Raw genomic sequence first — 23,663 nt, 5'->3', positions numbered from 1 at the left:
CCACCGGAAGGGGGCGTGGTTGCCTTCGTGGGCGGGGCGCCCTGCCGCGAGGGGGCCGGACCGTGTCTCGTGGGGAGGCGTGGCTAGGAAGGGGGCGGGGCGGGGTCTCGGAGTGGGCGGGGTCGGGCCGGCCGGGCGCTCGGCGCCTACCGCGCTCCCCGGAGCCACTCGCGCCGCTGCGCCCCGCCAGGCCGGGTTCACGTGAAGCGCCGGCCCTCCGCCCCTCCCTCCCTTCCTTCCCTCCCTCCCTCCCTCCCAGTCCCCTCCTCCTGCGGCGCTCGCTCCCGCTCCCCCGGGCCCCCTGCCCGGCTGGGCGCTGACAGCAGCGGCGGGGGTCCCCGCAGCCGCCGCCGTGTCCCGCGTAGGCTCGGGCTGGGCCCGCGGAAGCCCCCGGCGCGGCCATGAACCGACCCCTGACGGCGTCGGCGGAGGCGGAGGAGGAACTGGAGTGGCAAGTGGCGAGTCGCAGGAGGAAGGCCTGGGCCAAGTGCCGCAGCTCCTGGCAGGCGTCGGAGACGGAGGATCTGTCCACAGAGGCGACGACACAGGACGAGGACGAGGACGACGAGGAGGACCTCCCCGGCGCGAAGCTGCCGGCGGCCGCGGGGCGAGGTCGGTTCTCCGGGACGTGCGGGCGGGGAGGTGGCGTGCTCCGTGCCACCGGGCGCTGGAACCGGACGACCCCCGACCTTTACACGCGCGCGTGATCGGCGCTCTCGCGCCAGCCTGTGCACCTGGCTGCCGGCTGGCTCCGCCCGGTCGGGCGCCCGGAAGGCTCCCCGAGGCTGCCGGTTACCCCCGGCGGATTCTTCTGCAAGGGAGTGTCAGGATGGCACAGCCTCTGAGTTCTTCTGGAGTCCCTAACGAGCTGTCCCTTCGCTCTGCTCCGCAGGAAACGTGCCCAATGAGAAGATCGCAATATGGCTCAAAGACTGCCGGTGAGTCCTGCTCGGGTTGTCCGGGGAGAAGCGAGGGACTCGGCGGTGTCTCTGGGTCCCGTGGCAGCTGTATGCTAGGAACCGGAAAGTGAGCCGGCCGATAGCTTCCTTCTTAAAGCGATTAGAAGTGGAAGTGTTGTGGCCGCTGATTGTTTGTGACTGAGTTAACTTTACAGTTAGGACTGCAAAGTTTAGCAGCCCGGGCGTGATGTCAGCATCAGATCAAAAACTAAAACAGGTCATGGTGATGCTACTTTGGTTGGTCGTGGCATTTCTTTGAATTCTGGTGTTTCGTAGGGTGTTTTATTTTGGCATCTGCATATCTGGCACCAAGTCATTTTCCTTTCAAATGTGTTTTAGACGAATTTAATTTACTTAACTACTCTAACCGGGCTTTAATTTGGGTTGTGTGCCTTAAGTCCCTCTGGGGAGCTATTAAAACTAGTCAGCTTGGTCCTTTGAGTTGAACTCCTTGGACCTGGGTTTGTCAGCTCGCGTTGGAATTCGAAGAAGGAAATGGAGCTTTGAAGGCATTCAGACTTCATGAGTCTGTGTAGTTACATGCCTTGGCAACTGGCACAAAACTGTTTGATAAAATACAGAGAATAGGTGGCATTGCAAGTAAATCTGACTATGGTAAAATGTATCTCACTTTCATCTTTTTCCAATTTATTTGCTCTTTGAAAAATCCGTGTAAAGATTATAGCTTTTAAACTTTTGTTGGCGTTTGCTGTTTTCTCAAGTTATGTTTGTTCTGGGGATTATATTGTTGTTTTTTTATTTTGGAAAGCGATTCTTATATATGGTAGTAATTTTTGTCCCTTAAAGATGGAATACTGGAAGTCTTTGTTTTGGTGACTTGAGTGATTGGAGCCTTACTGATTTTTCACCGCGGATTTTTATTTTTCTTTGCTTTGGTTAGTTGTGTCATGGAAGGGTCGGAAATGTTATGGAATGTGTAGACGGCCCTCTCAAAGAAGCACAGAGGCAAATACACTGCTTCAAGACATCTTTAGGTTAACTCTCAGCTTAGTTTACCCCTTCAGTTATGAGAATATGATCTTTAAGAAGCACAGTCGTGTGCCAGGGGCTGGTCAGCAGAATAGTGTGAAACAGAAAGGTTGGAATTTTAGATGGACATCGTCGAAACTTTCTAGGAGAGAACGTAGAAAGCAGTATCTCTGATATTTCTCCATCGTGGAGTGGAGAGTGTAGTCTACCCTTGTTTTTATTCAAGTCTTTCAAGTTTACATCTTGGTCCTGATTTAAAATCCATTGCTGAATACAGTATTGGTTAACCCTTAAAATCGCTCTTAAATTTTCTAGCATTTTATTTCAAGCCAAAGGATTTTTTTTTTAATGTAAGGCAAAGAGAAAAATCACATTTAAAAAATGATGTATAGGAAGCAGGGTTGAAGAAGATAAAAATATTAAGTAGACAGAAAATAAATGCATCTTTCAGGTAAATGCAGTAGGAGAATGCTGACATTGACCAGGACACAAGTTCAGATCAGAAAATTCCAGAAGTTTCATTGCTAAACTCAATGTGCACAGATTCTGCAGCCTCTGTCCCTCCTCTCATAGATGGCGTTGTTGTTCCGATAGCTACCCCTGTCAGCACACAAGCATATTCATCTGCGCCTGGGAAAGTTAGAACATGGAATCCTATTTGATGTTGGCTATTCTGTTGTAGATTTGATTGCTAAGATATTTGCAACTGTATTTTTCTTTATTCTTTATTGTTTTTAATTGAGCTATACATTTCCCCCACTCCCCTTCCTTCCTATTTTTTAAGAGCAATGTGGGATCTTTCTCAGAGTTGAGTGTTAATATATTTTGTAGATTCTTTGCAAATGATTAGAAGGATAGCTTTTTCCCTCCTTGACCAATTCTGAAATACTCTGTTTCTCATTGTTATCCATATCCTGAGTGAAGATGTCATACTTTCTCTTCTCTGATGGAATCTTTATTCATTCTGATAACTATTTTTTTTAACCACCCAAATTGACTGAAGCGACATCTAGGAAGCAGTGCAGATTCTGCTGGGACTTGGACGAGGGTAGCTAGGAGTAAAGAACTTGTTTTTGAAGAAGGAAGCCAGTTATAGTCTGCCTCATTTGTTGTTCTCTGTTAGTGCGGAGCAGCACGGGCAGCTATGGGCACAGAAATACAGTGTTTGGGCCCAACTAAGAAAAGAGCCATCAGGAGAAAAGACAGGGTTTCCTAATAACATCAGTTAGAGCTTAAATGAAATATATGCAAAACCTAGTGAAAGGTTTTTATCAGTTCCCATTATGGTGCTTGCTCTTGATTCTTCTAAGTCTCAGAAGATCAGTTTCAGAGACCCACCTTGCTTATGTGTGTGCTCGCACTTTTAACCGGCTCTGTAGCACAGTCTTTGAAACGGTTCCCAGGATGGAGCTCTCTTCGGATGTAGCCTTTAGCAGGTCGGAACTGTTACTGAGAAGCCAAAGTTTGAATAAATGCAGCCTTCAGAATAAAGGGATGTTTCTGTGATTCAAGTTACAAAACTAAGTTGTTTGGAGAAAAGTAAAGGTATCTCTGTATTTGGCAACCAATTCTGAGACATTTGTGTTTGAACTACAAATGGGGAGAAAATCAGCCTTGGCTGAGCCTTAACCCTGATTCCCAAGCTGAGCTGAGGACTTTCCAAAGTTAATCTTCTCTGTGTGTATGAGGAAGGCTTTCGTTGAGGTAGGGAGCAGCTGCTGAGGCAGTACTCTGAACTGCCGGCTCGGCTGACAGGTAAGAAAGAACCAAAACTCTTGGGCTTATTTCCTAACCCTTGGAACTTTTTGTTTTACTAAATTAAGTTGCTTACCACTGAAATTATGTTTTCTGTTGTTTTGTTTCTTTGGTTGTTTGGTTTAGTTGGCTTTGGTTTGTTTCGGCGGAAGACACTGACACGATTCCGTAGCCTTTTGTCATCGATATTCTCTGTCTTTGTTTCTCTCTCTGTGTGTGTATGTGTGTGTTTGCAAAGAAAATAACAATTAATATCGTGTACGACTGCCATTCCTGCTCTTAATTGCTGCAGAGCAGACCTGTGATTAAGTCATTGCTGGTGAACTGACTTGACAACACGTATTTGCTTAGAAGGACATTGCTTATGTAAGCCACTCACATTCCTGGTGTTTGGGGAGGAGCGCTAAATTGATTAAGATGCTTGCTTGGCTGTAACTCTGCAGTGAGGCTCTGCAGTGACAGTTCTGCAGATGGGTTTTCAGAGGACTGAGGCTTCTGTGTCTCTGTGATTGCAGCACCCCTTTGGGAGCCTCACTGGATGAGCAAAGTGGTGGAGCAGTGAAGGGTAAGAGAGCTTTCTTTTTTCCAAACAGAAAATTTTCTTTCGTCTTTTAGGTGAGAGTGTGCTTGAATCACACAAGTGAGGCTTGGCGCCATTCTGAGCTAGAAGTTCAAAGGGAAAAATATTCTCATAAGCCATGGAAGAATAGTAACTTTAAATAACTTTGTTTCCCAAAGCTTTTCACAATGTCATACTTATATTGTTATTGCCCGGTTAGATCTTATAAAGGCTGATCAAATACAGGGTACGATATGTAAACATAACGAAAATTCACAGTGAGTGAACTAGGTAGGCTAATTTGACTGTAACATTTCTTTGCTTACACTAACTGAAATTGCCACACCTGAAATTTTAGCACCTGTGAAAGACAAAATTCTCAAGTTCAAAATGCAACAAGAATGTGCAGGTAATGACAGGGTGAAGAGAAAGAATTCACAGTGTCAGGAGAACAAAGCTCGGCCCGATGCAGCCTGAAGGTGGAGAAGGGGTGGCCGCTTCAGGACCCAGCTTTCTGTGGAACTCTCCAGTCACGTATTCTGTCTAATGAAATGTCTCCCTAGGCGTAAGAAATATAAAGTCTATTCCCTGTGCTCTGGAAGTTTTGCCTGGCTACCAACGTTATTTCTGTACAACAGAGAAAAAGCTCGTTTGCATGGCCAGCTTAATAATTTTGAGTGCATTGAGGTTTGAGATAGTTTCCTGTGGTTTATGGAATATTTTGCTTGGTCGACGTATTTAATTAATGACTTTGTATGGCAGTGGCGTCATGGGGTAGAGCAGAGCTCGGGTATGGTTCTGAATTTTCACACTCTGCTGTAGGTGTGCTTGGGAGAAATGGAGGAAGCTTCGAAGATGACTTGTCGCTGGGAGCTGAAGGTATGCTTGCCGAGGAGCTGTGCCTTCCTGTAGCTATGGTTATCTTAGAAATGAGGTAAAGACTGTCCGTCTCCAGTTCTCAGGGATCACTGGAAGGTCTTGACAATGTGCCACTTTCATTGTCCTAACCGGTAGGATGCTTTCTCTGAAATACCATAGCTACCTCTCACCTGTTTTCAACGCTTGGAGGAACTGTTTGTGACAGAACTATGGTGATATAAATGAGGGGAAAAGTGTCCCCAAGGAGAAAAGGAGCTTAAATATTTATGCAGGAGAAACTCAGCTGCAGTTAGTTTTGGTTCAGGGAAGCGGACTCATGTCACACTCTGGCTGGGATTTGTCTTTCTCCTCAGGCTCTCCCTCTTTTCCTGACAGTTAAGGCTGAAGCACAAAGACTGAAGAGAAGTCGAAGTCAGGTCACTTTGCTGGTGTCTGTCAGGGCGCTTCAGCGCTGTAAAAGCATGTCTTTCAGTTCTTTGTAACTTCCCAATAAAGCTTCCCAGGACAGTAAGTTAGGGTTCTCTTTTTAAAACTCTTTTGTTGATATAATAAAAGGTAGGGCTTTTACTGTGTTTTGAGATAGGTTTTGCTCTGTAGGCACAGTGGCCTTGAGTTCCCCGTGTAGCCTCAGGCTGGCCTCAAATTCACAGCTGTGTGCGTCTTGATTGCAGGTGTGGTCCACCATGCTTGAACCCACACTGATTCTATTCTGTTACACTAGGTGAATAGGTTATTGGTAACTTTTACAAAGAACTAAAGATTTTTGTTAAATGCTTAAAAAGTAGAAGCTGATGAAGAGTGAATTCCTCCACTGAATTTTGTATCCTTGGCCCTTTGGTACTTTAATGCCATTTGTAAGCTGAGTTACTTATTGGAGCATTTTAGCATTAGAACCCTCAGAAAGTTGAGAATATGTATATTGTCACTATCTATCAATGTATTTTTCAAGAATAAATGAAAACTTTAGCTTCCTTCTTTCAAGTCATTGCCCTTAACAAACCCGTCAGCACCTTGTTAAGATGCTTGTCAGCACCTTGTGGACAGCTTTAACAGTCTGCCTGGGTCATGATGTCAGATGATGCTATTAGGGGATACACAAAGAAGCAAAATAAAAACATTCTCACCAATTTGTACATCATAAATGAAAAAAGGCAATTGATGAAGTAGACATTTTTGTTATTAACCTCACTTGTTTCATTTTTCTATAAATAATGATAAAATTAAGTCTAAACATTGGCTTTTTTCTATTTGCTTTGATCTTGTTAATCTAATAAAGTTGAGAGGATGGTTTTTGGGTTTTTTATGTTAGGTGATTCTTTTTTAAATTAATTAATTTATTTTTGGCTTTTAAAGGAAACGTTATATTGAAAGGTGTAGAGCATTTCACATTGCATACTTAAGGCTGCCAGCAGCTTTGAAAACAAATAAGAAATATGTGAGCACTGTGGCTCCACTCACTGGTGCCCGGTTACATTTGCTTTTAAGAAGTTCTTGATTGACAACTTGGAAGTTTAATAGCACTGCGTACACCAGTATGTGCTGTTTATTTTCCTCATTAACTTTTCAAGCTGGTCCAGAAATTTAACTGATTATTAATAGATCTTTTTATTTTTAAGCACTCAAATAAGAGTAGTTTTGCATTGCCAGAAAGTACAAGCAGCCTCTAAAAGCTGCTGGCCCACTGCTTGCCTCTCTGTACTGTAGTTTCAGTCGGCCACAGTTAGCAGGCCAGCTGTGGCAATGTGGATAACCTGTGTTCTGCATAGTTGTGCCATTGTCCTGCTGGCGGCTGTGTTCTCTGTTCACTTATTTTTTTTATTGATTTTTATTGAGCTCACTTATTTTTTATTTGTAGCCAATCATCTACACGAACCTGATGCTCAAGTTGAAAACTGGTATGTACCTGTTTGGTTCTGCTTCTTTCTGAAAGTGAAAAGGGATTGGTTATAGAAGAATCAGGTTTTTAAAGTGTGTTGTTATGTTTATAGCAATAATATCCTGGCCAAAGAGAGGAGACTACAGTTCCATCAGAAAGGGAGAAGTATGAATTCTACTGGGTCTGGGAAAAGCAGTGGTACAGTGTCAAGGTGAGTCCTGCTAAGCCTGGGATCATATGCTGCTGAAGGGACCTGTCACCTTCTGGTCTTTGTTTTGATGCTGAGACTGAATTAAAGGGAACCCAAAGTGTTTCCTGAACTGTCATAACTGACAGGAGCTTCTCGTGCAGAAACCAACAGCACCTGTAACTAAGCAAATGAAATCAGTAGCTGTGTTCCTAACAGTAAATAGAGTTAAAGCTGTATGAGCATCCTGAAAGAGAAACTCCATACTGGAATGAGAACCAAACCCCCCTGTACTATGAGAGCCTTGAGTAACTGACATAGAAATCAGCATAAACCTGCCTAATTAGTTTCTTTGTATTCAAGGCTAAATTTGTTTTCAGCGTGTTAAACCAATCTTTAATACGTGCATTAAATCAACTATGGGGGCCTGTGGAACCAGTATTTAAATTGCTGTACAAATGATTGTATCACAACCTAGGCACTTATCTTTGAAGCAGATATAACCATCCTCTTGACAAGTTCTTGGTTGTTACTGAGCCCCAGAAAGCTTGGATTATCACTGGGGTGAAAAGGTGTGATGCTGCTGAGCGTCCAGCACAGCAGAGTGAGAGAGAGAGTTTCCCTTTGTGTAACCTGCATCCTCCTCCCCTACCCCTCCTTCCTGAGTACATGTGGGGAGAGAACTGGAGGCTCCTCCCTGCTCTCTGACTCCACTTTGTCTCCTTCATTGCTTCTTCTAAGGTAGTTGCCTCTCTAAGACAAAAAAAAAAAAAAGCCTGACAAGCTTGTGTTTCACATCTGGCTCCTCAGTACTCAAGCCGTACCAACTTCCCGAGATGCTTTTCCTGGTCATCTCCCCTTCATCCATTCTTTCCTTATTATGCATACTCTGTTTTAACTGAATTGCTTTACTGGAGAATCCCTTAAAAATGACCAAGAAAATAGGGTGAGGAATCCGTTAGAGGTCTCTTTCATTTTTTAGGGACTATGTGTTCAAACTTCAGTTTCTGTTTTTCCAACATTAGCACCCTGAGAAAATGCACCTGTGTGTCCTTCCTAAGGGTTGTGTATCCCAGGAGTGCGCAGTATCAGAAGACAGCGAAAGAAATGTTGGTGTGAAGAGTAGAGACAGACCGAGCTGTGTGTTTTTGAGAGTGCAGTGTCGACCACAGCTACACTTCCCATCCTCACGCTTATCCTCGTTCGTTGCAGTGTCTCAGAACTGCTGGAGCTCTATGAAGAAGATCCTGAAGAAATTCTGTACAATCTTGGATTTGGACGAGATGAACCAGATATTGCTTCTAAAATTCCTTCCAGATTTTTTAATTCATCATCCTTTGCCAGAGGCATAGACATTAAAGTATTTTTGAGTGCACAAATGCAAACGGATGGAAGTGAGAAACCCAAATTAATGCATTGACAGTAAGATTTTTGATAGTTAATGTATTGCATTTAAAAATTTAGCATCAAGCCGGGCGGGTGGAGCAACAACACCTTTAATCCAGCCCTTAGGAAGCAGAGGCAGGCCAGATCTCTGTGAGGTTCGAAGGCCAGCCGAGTCTCAGGAAGAGCGAGTTCCAGGACAGCCAGGGGCTGTTTACACAGAGAAACCCCTGACTCAAAAAAAAAAAAAAAAAAAAAAAAAAACAAGAAAAAAATTTTTTTTATTAGCATCTAAGGCCAGATGGCCTTTGTTTTGAGCACCTGACATTTAAAAAGAAGGTGTAATACTAGAATAGGCATCTTTTACTCATTCTGAATTAATTATTCTATTTATAGAGGTTATTCCATCTTTCCTTCCTCATTAACTCAATCATCAATTTATTATTGCAGACACCTTTATTTATCTCGAATCGGAGGCATTTGTTCAGAAAGAAAGAAGTAGGTGAAAGAACTTGTTAACTTTAATGAAAAGTCAGTACATTTCAGGTGCTGTTTCTATAATCAAACTTACCTTGGCTGGTGTGCTGGTTTTCACTCCATCTCTGCTGGTTTCTATGGTAAATAGAGTTAAAAAACATGATTCCTTCAGGGTTGTCAATGGATCAGTGTTAGTATATGCTGATGTGTTCTCTCAGGAAGGCATTTTGAGAGTCTTAGTGGAGTCCATGATCAAACATAAATCATACTAGAGAACAGTAGCATAGTTCTCTCATACTCAGTATTATCGCCATTTTGTGCTTATTTCTAACTTTTTTAATATAAATTCTATGTTCACAGTAAAAAATCTTCCCTATTCTACAATGTAGAGATTTCAGTGTTTTATATGGGAAAAGATGATTTCGTAATACTAAGGTCTAAATCAATTACTAGAGTTCTAAACGAGCATGTGTTTATGTGCCGATAGCATAGAATTTGTTTAACAGTAGGTACATATAACATAAGCATATAATTTCTTTTTTTCTTTCTTTTTTTTTTTTTCCTGTAGGCCGTTTCGTCAAATTGAAGTGCTTACTACTGTGCCAATGCATTCTTCTTCTCTATATTCCCAAGTCTCTGGGAACCCCCCTTCAAGAGAATTGGGAAGCATGTCCTCAGTCGACCCTCCACCAAGGAGGCATCAGATTCCTCCCCCCTCCTCTAACTCGAAGCAACACTGCAAACCGTCTGATGAAAACACTATCAAACTAAACGTATGTGTTGATAAAGACAGAGAAAGGGGAAGGGAGCCCCTCCCCTTCTAGTGATAGAAAGGAAAGGCTCTGAGCATCTCTCTGGCTGAGGACAGTGGCAGCAAGAATGACCCCAAGTTTGCAGAAAGTTATGAAGAAGAAGGAGTCCTCTTCTACACTGGCTACAGTTACAGAGAAGAGTCTCGGGGTAGTTCATCGACTATCACAGACAGTGTGGATACCGACAGACTCTCTGATGACGCAGATAGTAACATTAGCCACAAAATGGAAAGCGAAGGAAGCAAAGGAAACTCCAAGTCAGGAGGATAAATCTGGTGTTGCAGGGTCTGTCTTAGGTTGTGATGTCAACATGCCGAGCCACTGCGAGTCCGAGAGCAGCAGTGAGCTGAGAAGTGCCCATGCATCTACAAGTGACAAAGAGCCCTGTGCACCCCTGACGATCCCATTCATAAGAAACATAATGATGCAGCAGAAAGACTCCTTCGAGATGGAAGAGGTAGGTAAATGGTTCCCGAGACAGCAAAGAGCCCGGAAGAGAAGCTCCAGAACCTTTTCATGAGATGGGAGGCCGGCACACTCGTAGCTATGGAAACTTGGCCCTGGGTCGTCCCCCACGAACCAGGAGTTGGTTGCCAAACTGTGTGTGGTGGCACCCCTCAGGCCAGACTGTTATGTCATCTCCCCCCAACATGACATTTTATCTGCAGCCAATTTTTCTCTCAAGCCTAAGATTTTGATGTCAGAGAGAGGCCTTGAGAGTGTATATGTAAATTCCAAATCAGTATTGCATACAGTAAAATGCAAAAAATCAATCAGATATGCAGTTCAGGATCGGAAAGGGGTCCCAGTGACTAGGGAGAGGGGTTGAAGGCAAGATTGTGGAATAGATACTGTCTTGGTTGGTTTATTGCCTAAGAAGGGAAGGTTCTGGAAGGCACTGAGTGGTGTTTGTAAGCCCAATCAACATTTGGGGACTTTTTATTTGACTGATTAAAATCATCCTGCTAGTTAATGGTAGAATTTGAATTCAGGGGAGGAAAAATTCTCATGAGGTTCATCTAGAGCTCCTTCTTGACCATAGGGACTGATGCACAAGGAGATTCAGCTTTGTGGTCCAGCAGGACACCATTGCACTGTGGGCGGGACTGATGCTTGGGCCTGATTGGGCTATTTATGTTTTTTTTTTCTTTTTTTGTATGTGTGTAGTTTTAGAATTTTTAAATGTTCATTATGACTAAAGAGTAAAATGAAAGGAAGGGGAAAGAGACAGAATCTCTTTGGCATATTGTGCATTTTCTTGCAGGCTACTTTCCCTAAATCTTTTTCCTGTAGCTATATTTCTATTATTCAATTATTAAGGCAGTTACATCTCAGTCCAATGAGGACAGAAGGGAATTATGATGTATGCTTTCAAACCTCTGGCCCTGTCCTAATGATTCCTGTTGCATGTTGTTTTGGTCTAACTACTAAGTCTGGTTCGAGTCTTTCCTGGGGCCCACTCTTTTGTGCTGAGCAACCCCACAGCTTCTACACTTCAGCACCGTATCACACAAAACAAATACAAATCATGCACTCTCTGAAAATTTCATGCTGTTGTTTCGGTTTGGACAGCAATAGCTTGGCAGTGTCTTTGTGATTTATAGGATTTTCAAGAATTGATGGTTTCTAAGCAGAAGTGTAAGGGGACAGTTCTCTGAAAGGGACCGTTACATTCACCAGAGTCCACAGCCCCTGTAAAATGGTAGCTTCCCTTTCCTTTCTGTTTAGACCTGTTTCATTTGTGCCCTCTGCTGGGCAAAATCAGTTTAATGACAACATAAGGTGGAACCTTTTTTGTGAAGTGTAGTTAGATATTTGTGTGTGCTGTCACTAGGAATGGTGTTGTGTGTGTGTAATGTTAGCATCCAGAGGGCTGAGGCGGGATGGCCATAAGTTCAGAGACAAGATGAAGCTACATAGCAAGTTTCTAGGCTAGTAGCCTGATATACATAGATATTTTCTCAAATAAATAAAACAATTATTTTGTTAGCTTTGTCTGTTGTAAATAGACTTTAGGGATAATGATCTTTACCCTTTTCATATTATTTTAAAAATGCATTAGAAACCTAGAATTCTATTTTTTTCTTTGAGAACTTTAGAGAAAGCTTATAGAACAATAACTAAGCAGGAAATGTGTTGTTTTCATTTCCTCTTAAGCATGATAGGACAAAGAGCAGTCCTCCTGAGGCGACTTACATCCCCTTCAGAGGAGGCCAGCACGGCTTCTCTGGGAGACACCCTTCAGTTGGGGTCCGAGTCCTGTAGAGAGTGTTTTGTTCCTGTGGAACAGCGGGTGGATACCGGTTAGAGTTCTTTCTCTTAGAAAAAGCCAGCTCTCCAAGCAGTCCCAAGGCCAGCAGCTTGCTGTGGTTCCTTGGGTGAGGCAGGAGGTAAGATGTGACGGTAACCAGGGCCTAAGTAGGAAGATGTTTAACTGTGGAGAGAGCCGAGCAGACGACAAGACAGATGCGGCCCAGGAGAAGTGTCTGTTTCTTATATTTAAGACAAAGAAAAAGATGAAAAAGCTCATAGGCTATTTAGTTAAAAGTCAGCTTGCCTTCTAAAAAACATTTCAGAATGCCCAAAAGATCCAGAAATTCAATACTTTCTCAGTTTTTGTTTGGGTTGCGGGGAGAGGATTTTACTTCTTGGCTTAAATGGATAATTTTTGTTTGTTGGTTTTTGTTGGCTTGTTTTGAATAGCATGATAACTCTAAGGATTAGGCATCAAATGTGTGACTGACTCACAGTTAAAGTTGATCTTACTGAATGAACAGTTGCTCATGTTTTGTGGATAAGATATGTCTGTAATGTGTTGGGAGCCCGCCCCTGTGTGCCTGGTGGTCCTCTCACAGTGCTATTGAACTACTTAAATATAATCCTTACTGAGTGCATACATAATATTTCTTGAGCATTTATCCTATCTTTGTACTTATTTTTGGTTTGTAACTAATGAAGTTTATTACTTTTAGCATTAAGTTTTTAGGGTTTATTTTATTTATTCATCTGGAATTTAAATAACTCCAAATCAGTCAGATACTTGAGGAACAGCTGACACTGTTCCTTTGTCCCTCCAAATTTGGCTGTGGAATTGTTTTCTTGAGACAAGGTCTTGCTATGCAGCCGAGGTTGACCTTGAACTCACATTGATTCTCCTACTTCCAAATATTAGGATTGCAGGCATGTTCCAGCGTGCCTGTTTCTAGTTCTAATTTTGGAGATAAGAATGTCAATTCTAACAATTGATGTCTGCCCTGATGTGCCCAGTATCCACCGTGTTTTGACCTGTTTTATTTTAAATATAAATGTCTAAAGTCTTTTAAAAAAATTATGTAACAGTGGGAAACAAACTGTGGTTTGTGTGTTTAAAAAACTTAGTGGTTTTCTTTTCTTTAAGGAAATTTACAAGTAATTACAGAATTACATAATAGTACAAAGAAGATTGTTTGCAATTGTCTCCCCTCCCCCCAACACACACCTTCCTGACACTTAGATAGCACTTCCCAACAGGGGCTTTTCACCATCTCTCTGAAGGATGGCAATCTTCCCCTATGATGTCAGGTGGAGGTGGGCAGAGATGGGTGAAGCAGAGATGGGTGAAGGTCAGTGACAGAAGGCTGAGAGGAATCGTAAGTAAGTAAGGCTGGAGCTCAGGACTGGCTGCTTTTGACTGCACCATAGACTTCCCATGGATCAGATGGCTGGGTGGAGAGTGGTGAGCTCAGGGCACAGGAGCTCGAGTTCTTGTCATAGCCCCAACAGCCTCTCTGCTTGACGTTCTTGGATTTCTTTAGTTTCTAAGCCATGATGTACAGACACTGATTCAGAAAGCTGTCCCCCAAACATTAAGGAACAACCTAATTTATTATTTTGACTTAATTGTATTGCTTATTTGTTTGTTTTCCTTTTATTATGGAAAGTTTTAAACTTACAAAGTTCAGGATTGTATGATGAAAGCCTATTACTTAATTCAATTCAGTTATGTTTGATTATATTTTTAAGAATGTAATCAAAGGGCTACCTGTAGCACACACGGCCAGCTTACCACACAGCACTAGGAACGCCTGCTGTGTACATCTTCATTTTGTATTGGCTTCCTGATTTTCCACTCAAATCTGTTTGTTGCATAGTTGGGACCAATAAGAGCTAAGAAATAAGCTATGGCTCGCTGTTTTTAACACTGGAAAATCTGCTGAGTGAGAGTAGGCTCAGTGAACGTCAGTTTTGTAAAACAGGGACCCTCTCTGTTTGTCAGTGTGGAGATGCAGGGCTTTGTAGTAGAAGGCAAAGTATTCTTTTCCCCTAAAATAGCATCAGGGAGGATAGACTGCTAGAGAAGGTAGCACTACTTTGTGATTAATTTTATCTCTTAGGAAATAGAAATGGTTTGCTAATCCTACATTTCAGGGTGAAAAATAGTAATTTGTTTGTGTCTAACCTAGATTCCTAAAAGATAATAGTTGTCTGGATTCTTTTGCACTCTTTCAGTCTAGTTAATGATTGTTGTTTAGAAATCTGTCTGTATTAGGTTGGGCCTGAGTAGCAGCTAATAATAGACCTTTTGTTGAATATAAAAAGAAAATGTGTTCTGTTCCCTTGCACTTAAAACAATGGTTTTCCGGTTGAACTTGTATCTGCTGCTTTGAATAATATAATTTATAAATAGTAGCAAAGCACAGTAGAGCTTGCTTTATATGTCTCCTATCAGGATAGTATTCCAGTTCTTCAGGCCATAGCTGTAGACTCCTGACACTGTAGAGTACAGCCATCACATCACAGCAGACATTCCCCATCTGGGCCGTAGTAGCATTACACTTTGTGGAGGGCAGCGTTGTATGTATGTGTGTGTGTATGTGTTGTGTGTGTGTGGTGTGTGTGTGTGTGGGTGTGTGTGTGTGTGGTGTGTATGCCACACACATGTTGGCTTTCTATTCATTCCTATGGGATATTAATTAGTTTTAAATTAAGTCCAATTGCTCAAAGTATAACAGGCTTCAAATTAAAACTTTGCTCTTTGCTCTTTGACTTGTTCAGGTTTGAAAAGCTGTGTTTGGCCATTCCACTTACTTTTATGTCATAAAGTATTGGGAAATTAGCATGTGCCTCCTCTTAATGACACAAGTTAGTCAGATTAGAATAGCTAGCTAGTGTCTGCACAGGGTGCGGATGGCATTTAGAATCAGAATTTCCTGACAAGGATATATTTGTGCAGGTAGGACAAAGACAGGCAATTTTTGTAGGTTTTGATGATTCCATTAATAGAATTTTTAGAGAGATTTTATGGGTAAGACTTTTCAAGGTTTTAGCTGTTTAAGATTTCTTTCCACTTAAATACACACATAACTGTAGGAAAATGTCACGTGTAATGACGTCATTTCTGAAAAGGTGTCATAGGTGAAAGGTGACCTATTCCAGGAAGTTGCCTAAATGTTAAACTTTAGTTTCAGTCTGAGGAAAAATGCTAATCTGTGTATCAAATATGGCTCAGCCATCACTTCCTATGATACATAGATTAGCATTTTCCCTCTGAAACTACTGCAGAGTTTAAGATTTGCACAGCTTCCTGGTGTGGCAGTGCTTCTTGCACTTCTGCCTGTGCAGTGACTTTGTAATGTTATTTCTCTCCCCAGCTACCTAGGTAGGTGCTGCGTGTTTCTGGGGACGCAGTCGGAAGACATGGCTGTGGGGACACACTGACAGTTTAGAGACAGAATGTCTGTGTGATGTTTGTATGCTTTAGTTAGACTGATTTGTTTGATGAGTTACCATCAAGAGATATTTGATTCTTGCCATAGATTTTCTTAACTACATAGGATTCTCTTTTAGGTTCAGAGCACAGAGGGAGAGGCACCTCACGTGCCAGCCACTTGCCAGCTAGGTCTTGCCAAGTCAAAGAGAGGTAAGTGGACCACTGCCCACAAGTTCCCCATGGTTACTCTATGTTTTGGGTTGGGAAAACAAGGGGTTTCTCCATCAGTTCTGTAGGAGCAGTAAGTGTGCAAAGATTAGGATAAGGGGGGGTGTTATCATTTTATCGTATAATTACTGTGGGATTTTTATGCAGGGGAGACATTTATACTTATAAACTAATATTAGATTGTCTATCCTGGAATGACCTCATTAAACATGTCTGGGTGCTCCAAATAGTACTCAGATCTGCAGATGTGCTGAAACAGATCAAGACTGCTTTTACATTGGCCGGATTGGAAACTCTTGTTCTCTGGCTGGGTTTTCTTTATGCAAACACATCTTGTAAGTATAATACATGCGGTGTAACTGGCAAAAACTTGCTCGCAATTGTTAAACCAAGTTAGATAAATTCAAAGTATCGCTCAAAGGTGAGTGGCCACAGGTGCACTTTCCTCTTAAATCATTAATTATTGACCGGAGAACCTTTGGATCCATCCCTACACTTCTGACTTGCAACTAGAAAAGACAGTCTGGTTTTAGATTCATAGAGCTTTTGGTATTTAGGGAAAGAGGAAGGAATTCAATGGCCACTGCAGGTAGGACTGTTTATTTTTGAAACCTTACACATACCAAACCACCGTGTTTTTTTTTTTTTAACAAAAATGTATATGTATGTTCCTAGAATAGAAAATTATATGTTTGCCCTCCTGATCTCTGAAATTCCTCCTGAGGGACAGTTTGCGTGTGACTTCTCTTCCTTTGCAGTGTGGCATTAAAGAATGGGGCCCTGTGGACTGCAGCTCTCGCCAGGCACAAAATGAACTTCCTCACTGACTCTCCCTTCCTTCTTAAGTCCATAAATAAGTATATCTGCATCTGAGGTCTGAAGTGATGCCTCAGTCTTTGCCGTAGGTGGATAGGCAAGGATGAAAACAGTGAAATTGCATTAAGTTGTCTCAGGGAGCTAAGGGATGGGGAAGACTCACTCAGTTATGGCCACACCTGAGTTTCTTCCTCTCACAGTCTCTGGTCTCTTGTTTGTCACAGCGCAAACAATCTAGTAACATATTTGTGAATAAATCTTTTATAAACTAGCAGTAAGAGTGCTTTGTGTGTGCATTCACAAAAAAGGGGGTCAGGAAACAGCTACGTTTTATCCATTTGGGAAGGAATTCTGGTAATGTGGTATGTCATTGACTGATCCTAATTTCAGAATTAGAATCACGGCAGGCCACTTATTCCACAGCTGTAATAGAAATGGTGCACGGCTTCACTAGTAGGACTTTACAAGTTGAAGTTCCCTAACCTCAGGGGCAGGGACTCTGTTCTTCTCTCCTGCACCTCAGAAAGGCTCTGGCTCAGAGTGTCCCAGCCTCATGTTTATTGCGTGGCTTCACATTCCTAGAAGTCCAGCACTGGTCTTGTGATAGAAGACGTAGCAGACTTTCCTTACACATCTAGAAGAGAATATGCTGATTGTATTTAGTTTCTTTGATACTGAGCGGATGGTTTTCATGTTTTGTTTTATGTTTTCACACTTAAATACTTCTTATAACTTTTAAATTTAGATAATATTCAATGTCTTCAGAACTGAGAGTTAATCCTTAGCTCTAAATTTCTCTGATGAAGAACTGTGGTTTCATTTTATAAAATTTCCTTAATTTATTTTATTTTCTGACTATTTTCCTTGTATGTAGTCTGTATACTTGGTGTCCGTGGGGGCGAGAAGAAGGTGCTGTGTCCCCTAGAACTGTAGTTACCGTTATTTATGAACCACAGAGAACTGTGGATGCTGGGAATCGAACCCAGGTCCTCTGCAAAAAACAAATGTTCTTTACTGCTGAGCCTCTCTTCAGGTGAAGAGAACTATGCTTTTTATGGAACAGAAATGTCTGCCTAAAGACCGTAAATTGGGATATTCAGACTTTAAGAATGCTGCTTGTAGGCAAGGCCTTTCTCTGCAGCTCAGTCTCTGGGCTTGTAGATGAGCACAGCAGTCCTGTGTGCTTTGCAGCTAAGGGGATATTTTCCTGCCTTCTGAAGTAGTCCCAGGCAGTGGAGGGCTCTGAGCCCAATCTGCAGAGGAGAGGAGTCACTGAAAACTTAAGCTCTTTGTTCTGCTCACTCTGAAGCCTGCATAGTCTCCGTTGCTATTCACACTGTGGGGGTCACACGGTGCTCAGCTTTGAGGGCAACCGGCTCAGACCTTATTCTGCTGCACATTCAACAGGTCTTTCTGGCCTCTCTGTACTCCACCAAAGTTCCCTTTTCCCAACCAAATAGGCACTTTAGCTTCTAGATCATTTATATCACTGCTCAATTGTTGTGTGGAGAGTTAAGACTGAGGCATTCAGCAAGCATTGCCTTGTTGGTCTGCATACCAGAACATTAAGAATAAAGTTCCCCCGGCTTAATGGGCTTGTAGTTAAAAAGCAAAGCATAGCAAAGACATGGATCCACCAGCACACTGACAAGAGCGCTGATGTAGCTTAATTTACTGTTAGTTCATGTTTGAATAAATTAATTCCCATTAGAACTGGTGGTAAGGGTTTGTTAAAATTGAGTGTAGTAATTATTCCAGCATTTCTAGGTTTGGTAAGGATACGGAACACTTCCATCACTCATTATAGAGCTTTATTAATATTATAACTACTGTTGTCATAACTGTAGTTATTCTGTTTTTAATAGGATCAAAGTCACATCTCATGAGCCCTCAAACTCCAGTGGGATGTTTTAAAGCCAAGTGAACTTTAATTTTGAATTTTATTTAGTCATATTATCTGGTTCAAATTATTTGGTAAATACTGTATTTGGCTATTGTTTCTGAAGTTCTGTAAGACGCTCCTGTCTCTCAGATCCTTGCAAATGAACTAGCTATAACATCCCCTCTGTGGTAGCTCTCGTGTGGAACAAGTGTCGTCTTGCTTGCTGTACTGAGCATCTTTCTTAAAAGCATATATACATATTTATATATGTAGAAATTAGAGCCTTGTGATGTAAAAACATGTTTTTACAATATTAGCAATGTTATATATTAATTGAATCTTTGACTTTGGTATAATTCTTATGAAAGAATTATTTCCTAATACAAATACTTGTATCATTACAAATATATTTAAATACCCTCCCATTTCAAATGATTTGCTTTACTGCCCTTAATTTCATTCTTTTATACTAAGAAGATATAAAACTTTTAAAATGCATTCTACATATAATATTCTAATTTTACTTAACTATCTTTTTTTTTCTTTTTTTGGTTTTTCGAGACAGGGTTTCCCTGTAGCTTTTTTTTTAAAGCCTGTCCTGGAACTAGCTCTTGTAGACCAGACTGGCCTCAAACTCACAGAGATCCGCCTGCCTCTGCCTCCCGAGTGCTGGGATTAAAGGCGTGCACCACCACCGACCGGCACTTAACTATCTTTTATAGATTTACATAATATAATTTTTATTTCGTCCTGTTTTTCTCTATGGTAAGAGAAAAATTTATTGGATTTACCAAATGCATTACCATTGAAGCCTAATGAGCAAGTGAATACTGAGGGTTTCTGATAGGAAACCGGACCCAACTTTTACTTGAACTTGATTTACTTGCCATGCTTTGAAGCCGTGATTTTTTTATAGGTAATCTGGGCTGCTTTATTGGGGCTCGTATCAATGAATGTGCTGCTGCCATGCAGGCCTATGCAGTTTTGTTCACCAGTGTGTTTCTGCTGACAGATCACCTGTTGAGAACTGCAAGTCAGCACTCCGACAGCAGCGGCTTCGCTGAGGACTCTGCGGACTGCCTCTCGCTCAATCATCTTCAGGTACCGCTTCCTGTTGGAGTAGGCACTCTCACTACATCTTCAGCTTACGGTGCTCTGCCCATGTCTTACTGCAGGGTGGTCCATCAAATGGAAATAGAAATATAGATCTGGAATATAGATCTTGGCTAAGTATTTGACTATAAATTTCAGGTTTTACTCATTCATGATCTCAGAATATTAAAAAAAATCTTAATTTTGTATTATTAGTGACTAAATTACTTTATCATTAAAGTGCTTGGCCTGATGTTTTTTGTTTGTTTACATTTGTATATGCCAACATTTTATAATGACTAGTTTATTTGAAAACTCGTATTTCTGCTAGTTTTGTGGACTTCTGTGGAAAGTTAGACTGTGCTAGGTGACCCAGGAAGCAGGGGCTTCTTTATCCTTGAGGAGCTGTGGGTGGGTTGGTGTGTGTAGTCACAGGATGCTCATGAAGGTATTCAAAGTATCTTCAATAAAATTTGAAATTTAAGATAAGGGAAAAAAAGTAAAAAGAGCTTTCTAGAAACATGACATTTGAAGGGTAAACAGGCAAGCAACACACCCAAAAAAGACCCAGGAAGAGTCAGTAAGAGGAGATCCCAATGATCTGCCCTGACCTGAGTTATTGGCAGCTGATAACAGCTAGGGGAGGGGTCATTTTTCTTTGGTGTTCTGGCCGGCCACTATTAGATTGTCCATGTTGCAGTGAGTGGCTTTGGCCCTGTACATATGGGTAAGACTGGTTAGATTCACTGTGTTTTCAAGACTGATTTAGATAATTTTGCTCACCTGTAAGTTAGTATAAGTGGTTTGAGCATACTTAAGATAAAATAGGCTAAGATATGACACTTGGCAGGTTATGTATATTAAATACATTTAAATAAAGAACAATGGACTACAACAGAATTGGGCAGTGGGAAGAGGGCATATGGTTGTGATGAAATAAGCCAGGGAAAGGTGGCCTGCACCATACGCCAGTGATGAGGAAGGAAAGATGAGACCCTTGGCTAGGTTTTCAAGTAAGGATGACTGCTTCCTTGAAGAAGTTTCTATGTCTTAGCATCGGAGGTTTAGGGAAGGAGCTGAAGACCATACATCTGTGGATGGACCACTTGGTCTGGAGCCACGTGATCACAAATGCAGCATGGTTAGATGTGGGGAAGAACGTGCATCCTTTCAGAATGAAGGAAAGTGGTGATAGCTCGGGAAATTATAGGCACTGGAAGAGAACATCAAGACATTTTTGTCCAATTCTGTGAGTCAGTGGCAAGTGTTGGAAAGGAAATTGAAGAAAAATAGACCTTAAACAATCTTGATGAGTAAGTGGGGAGGAAGGTGGTAAGAACCAAACCAACCACGATAGCAGACATATTTCATCTGCAGTCTTTTGTCAGTGGTGGCTCTGATTTTATTCCCATCCTCCCAAATGGTTTCCATTTCAGGTTCACGAATCCCTGCAAGCCATGGGGAGCAGTGCTGACAGCTGTGACAGTGAGACCACTGTCACCTCACTTGGGGAAGACCATGTGACGCCTACAGTACAAGACCAGCCTTACTTTAACGAGTCAGAGGAGGAGTCTCGTGCCCCTGTTGAGAAAGGAAAAGCAAAGGTGGCCGTAGTTGCTGACAAAATGAACGCAGACAGCCAGGATTCCCCTCCATGTGAGACTGCAGAGAATACTGGGAGCAAAGAGTCCCCGAGGGATCCAGGTGACCCCGAGAATGCTGCCATGGAGGAGGCTGGAGAGCTCCTAAGGGAAGGGAGTGAAGACAGCGATGTGGAGAGGGGCGGTGGCTGTGAATTCCCCCAGTATACCACACACCACATCCTCAAGCCCTTGGCCTCCATCGAAGCTCAGTGCAGCGCTGTGAGCTCTGAAAAGAGAACTGGGTTTCCCTCCTCTGTGGAGAGGGTGAATACTGCCTTGCAGAGAGCTCAGATGAAGGTGTGCAATCTGTCTGCTCAGAGAGTAGGGCGGAGCCTAATAAAATCAAAGGATCTGTTGAAACAAAGGTACTTGCTTGCAAAAGCTGGCTATCCCCTAAGAAGGTCTCAGTCTTTGCCGACCACCTTACTTAGCCCAGTAAGGGTTGTGTCTTCTGTCAATGTGCGATTATCTCCAGGAAAAGAGACCAGGTGCAGCCCGCCTTCCTTCACCTACAAGTACACACCTGAGGAGGAACAAGAATTGGAAAAGCAAGTGACTGAGCATGACGGTCAGTCTGTGGTTAAATCCACCATCTTCATCCCCCCGTCCTCTGTGAAGAAAGAAGAAACCCCTCAGAGTGAGGCGACGCAGCCGGAGGAATGCCCCCACAGACGGCTTCCCCCTTGTCCACAGTTTGCTCCAATATCCCAGTCCACCTGCTCCCTTCACTCTGCCCACGAGTGGCAGGACAGGCCCCTGTGTGAACACATGAGAACTCTGAGTGCCCACAGTGTCCCCAACATATCGGGCACCTCGTGTAGTAGCTTCTCTTCTCCTTTCGGGTGTCCCTATGCACACAGACATGCTGCCCACCCGTACAGGGCGTGCCCCGTGAATCCTCCTTCTGCCATAGAGATGCAGTTGCGGAGAGTGCTGCATGATATCAGAAACTCACTACAGAACCTTTCACAGGTGAGAAAAGAGAGCGGCACACTTTACTGTTCCACATTCTTCTTAAGTCACCAGGAAGTGAGAACTGAGCAGACAAACCACCTCGGCCTGCCTTCCTACTTGCCTGAACTCATCTCTACCTGCTCTCTAGACAGAACCCCCGTTTTGTGGGGGAAGGCTGTAACTAATCCCAAACAGTTCATTTCTGTGCTGACAGCCTCCTCTTTGAGAGGAGGTACTGTTTCATGTGTTTGCCTTTAGCCTCTCCTTCATTCTCTTTGTCCGAAACTTCAGGCTGTCCTGTTAAAAGCATCCCCAGCCTTTCCTCCTCTCTGCCATTTGGATGTGTGGTCCCCTAACTTAAAGTCTTCTCATTGGCTCCGCTGGCACGGTGTTCTCCTGGTTCTCATAGTTCTGTGACTAGGCTTTCCTCTTCACCCGCTGACCTCTGATGCTGCCTTCTGGCACAGAATTAGTCTGTTTCCATGGGCTCAAAACTGGAACCGCTCTGAAGAGAATCAGGTAAAGTGTGAATGCCCAGTGCATGCCGCCTGTTACCATGAAAGAGTGGACGGGAAGCCGCTTTGGTGAAAATCAGAGTTGCAGTCCTTCAAAGAACAATAGAATAGACGTGTTAGATACCACCCTTGTCCCCGACAACTGTCCCGAATGGTCTGCAGTCCGATCAGATATACTTACTTCTCCTTCCCCGTGGAACAGTTCTGGCTGTGGCTGCGCTGTTCGGCATTTTTGCTGTCCTTCTGTGAGGCTGAGACTTCTCAGAGCCCTCTCTCTGTGCCTCTGTGATATGCCTTTCCAGGCCAGCAGCGTCACCTGTGGGCTGTGGCCATGAGTGTAGCCGAGGAATTGCCCCACTCCCCACCTCACCCAAGCAGACAGATGATTCTCTGTGTCCTTGCTTGGGTGATACTGAGCAGCAGGGCACGCAGGGTTCTCTGTATCCTTGACTTTTGGGTAATCTGCACCTGTCACTTGGTTGGTTGGGTCGGGTGATCTTGTTGCTCTTTTCCACCTGCAGAGCTCTGGCCTTGCCGTTCTTTGCATGGACTGCAAAGCTTCAGTGGTGTCTGAAGTTCAGCTCAGCCCACTGGATTTTTGCTTATTTTCACGTCATAGCCTCCTACCAGATACTCACACACTCATAAACATTCTCTTTCACACACACACTCACATGCACATTCATACTGAGCATCTGCACACACTGATCCATCCATACACACTCAAACACATTGCAAACACTCACATACACTAACACAAACATTCACATACATGCTGATCTCACACATACACACATGTACACATTTACACTATTCTTTTTAACTTCTTTTTTTTTCTTCCTTACATTGTGAGATTGGGCAAGGCAAATCTCTGTCGTCTCTGCCTATAACGATAGAATATGCCCACTGAGAGTCTGTGTGATGGCCGCTGGCTGTTCTCTCCAGCCACACCAGTGTGATGCAGTCT

At 42.9% G+C, this 23,663-nt stretch overlaps 1 protein-coding gene across 1 annotated transcript in view; it reads left to right on the top strand.

The window, feature by feature from the left end:
• Positions 1 to 258: 258 nt before the first annotated feature.
• The window catches only part of Itprid2 (ITPR interacting domain containing 2), a 35,779-nt gene continuing 12,374 nt past the window's right edge, over positions 259 to 23,663 (top strand). Inside the window, 16 exon segments of the mRNA XM_038336351.1 lie at positions 259 to 612; positions 893 to 938; positions 4,220 to 4,269; positions 5,086 to 5,142; positions 6,998 to 7,037; positions 7,131 to 7,229; positions 8,418 to 8,627; positions 9,634 to 9,775; positions 9,777 to 9,893; positions 9,896 to 9,955; positions 9,957 to 10,007; positions 10,010 to 10,114; positions 10,116 to 10,334; positions 15,704 to 15,776; positions 19,505 to 19,593; positions 21,021 to 22,199. Coding sequence (XP_038192279.1) covers positions 402 to 612; positions 893 to 938; positions 4,220 to 4,269; positions 5,086 to 5,142; positions 6,998 to 7,037; positions 7,131 to 7,229; positions 8,418 to 8,627; positions 9,634 to 9,775; positions 9,777 to 9,893; positions 9,896 to 9,955; positions 9,957 to 10,007; positions 10,010 to 10,114; positions 10,116 to 10,334; positions 15,704 to 15,776; positions 19,505 to 19,593; positions 21,021 to 22,199 — 2,748 coding nt within the window. The 5' untranslated portion in view covers positions 259 to 401.

This window comes from Arvicola amphibius, chromosome 7 (assembly GCF_903992535.2).
Source record: "Arvicola amphibius chromosome 7, mArvAmp1.2, whole genome shotgun sequence".
In the NCBI taxonomy this organism is placed as follows: domain Eukaryota; kingdom Metazoa; phylum Chordata; class Mammalia; order Rodentia; family Cricetidae; genus Arvicola; species Arvicola amphibius.
Note: the sequence above shows the minus strand (reverse complement) of the source record. Positions and strands in the feature narration are given on the sequence as shown.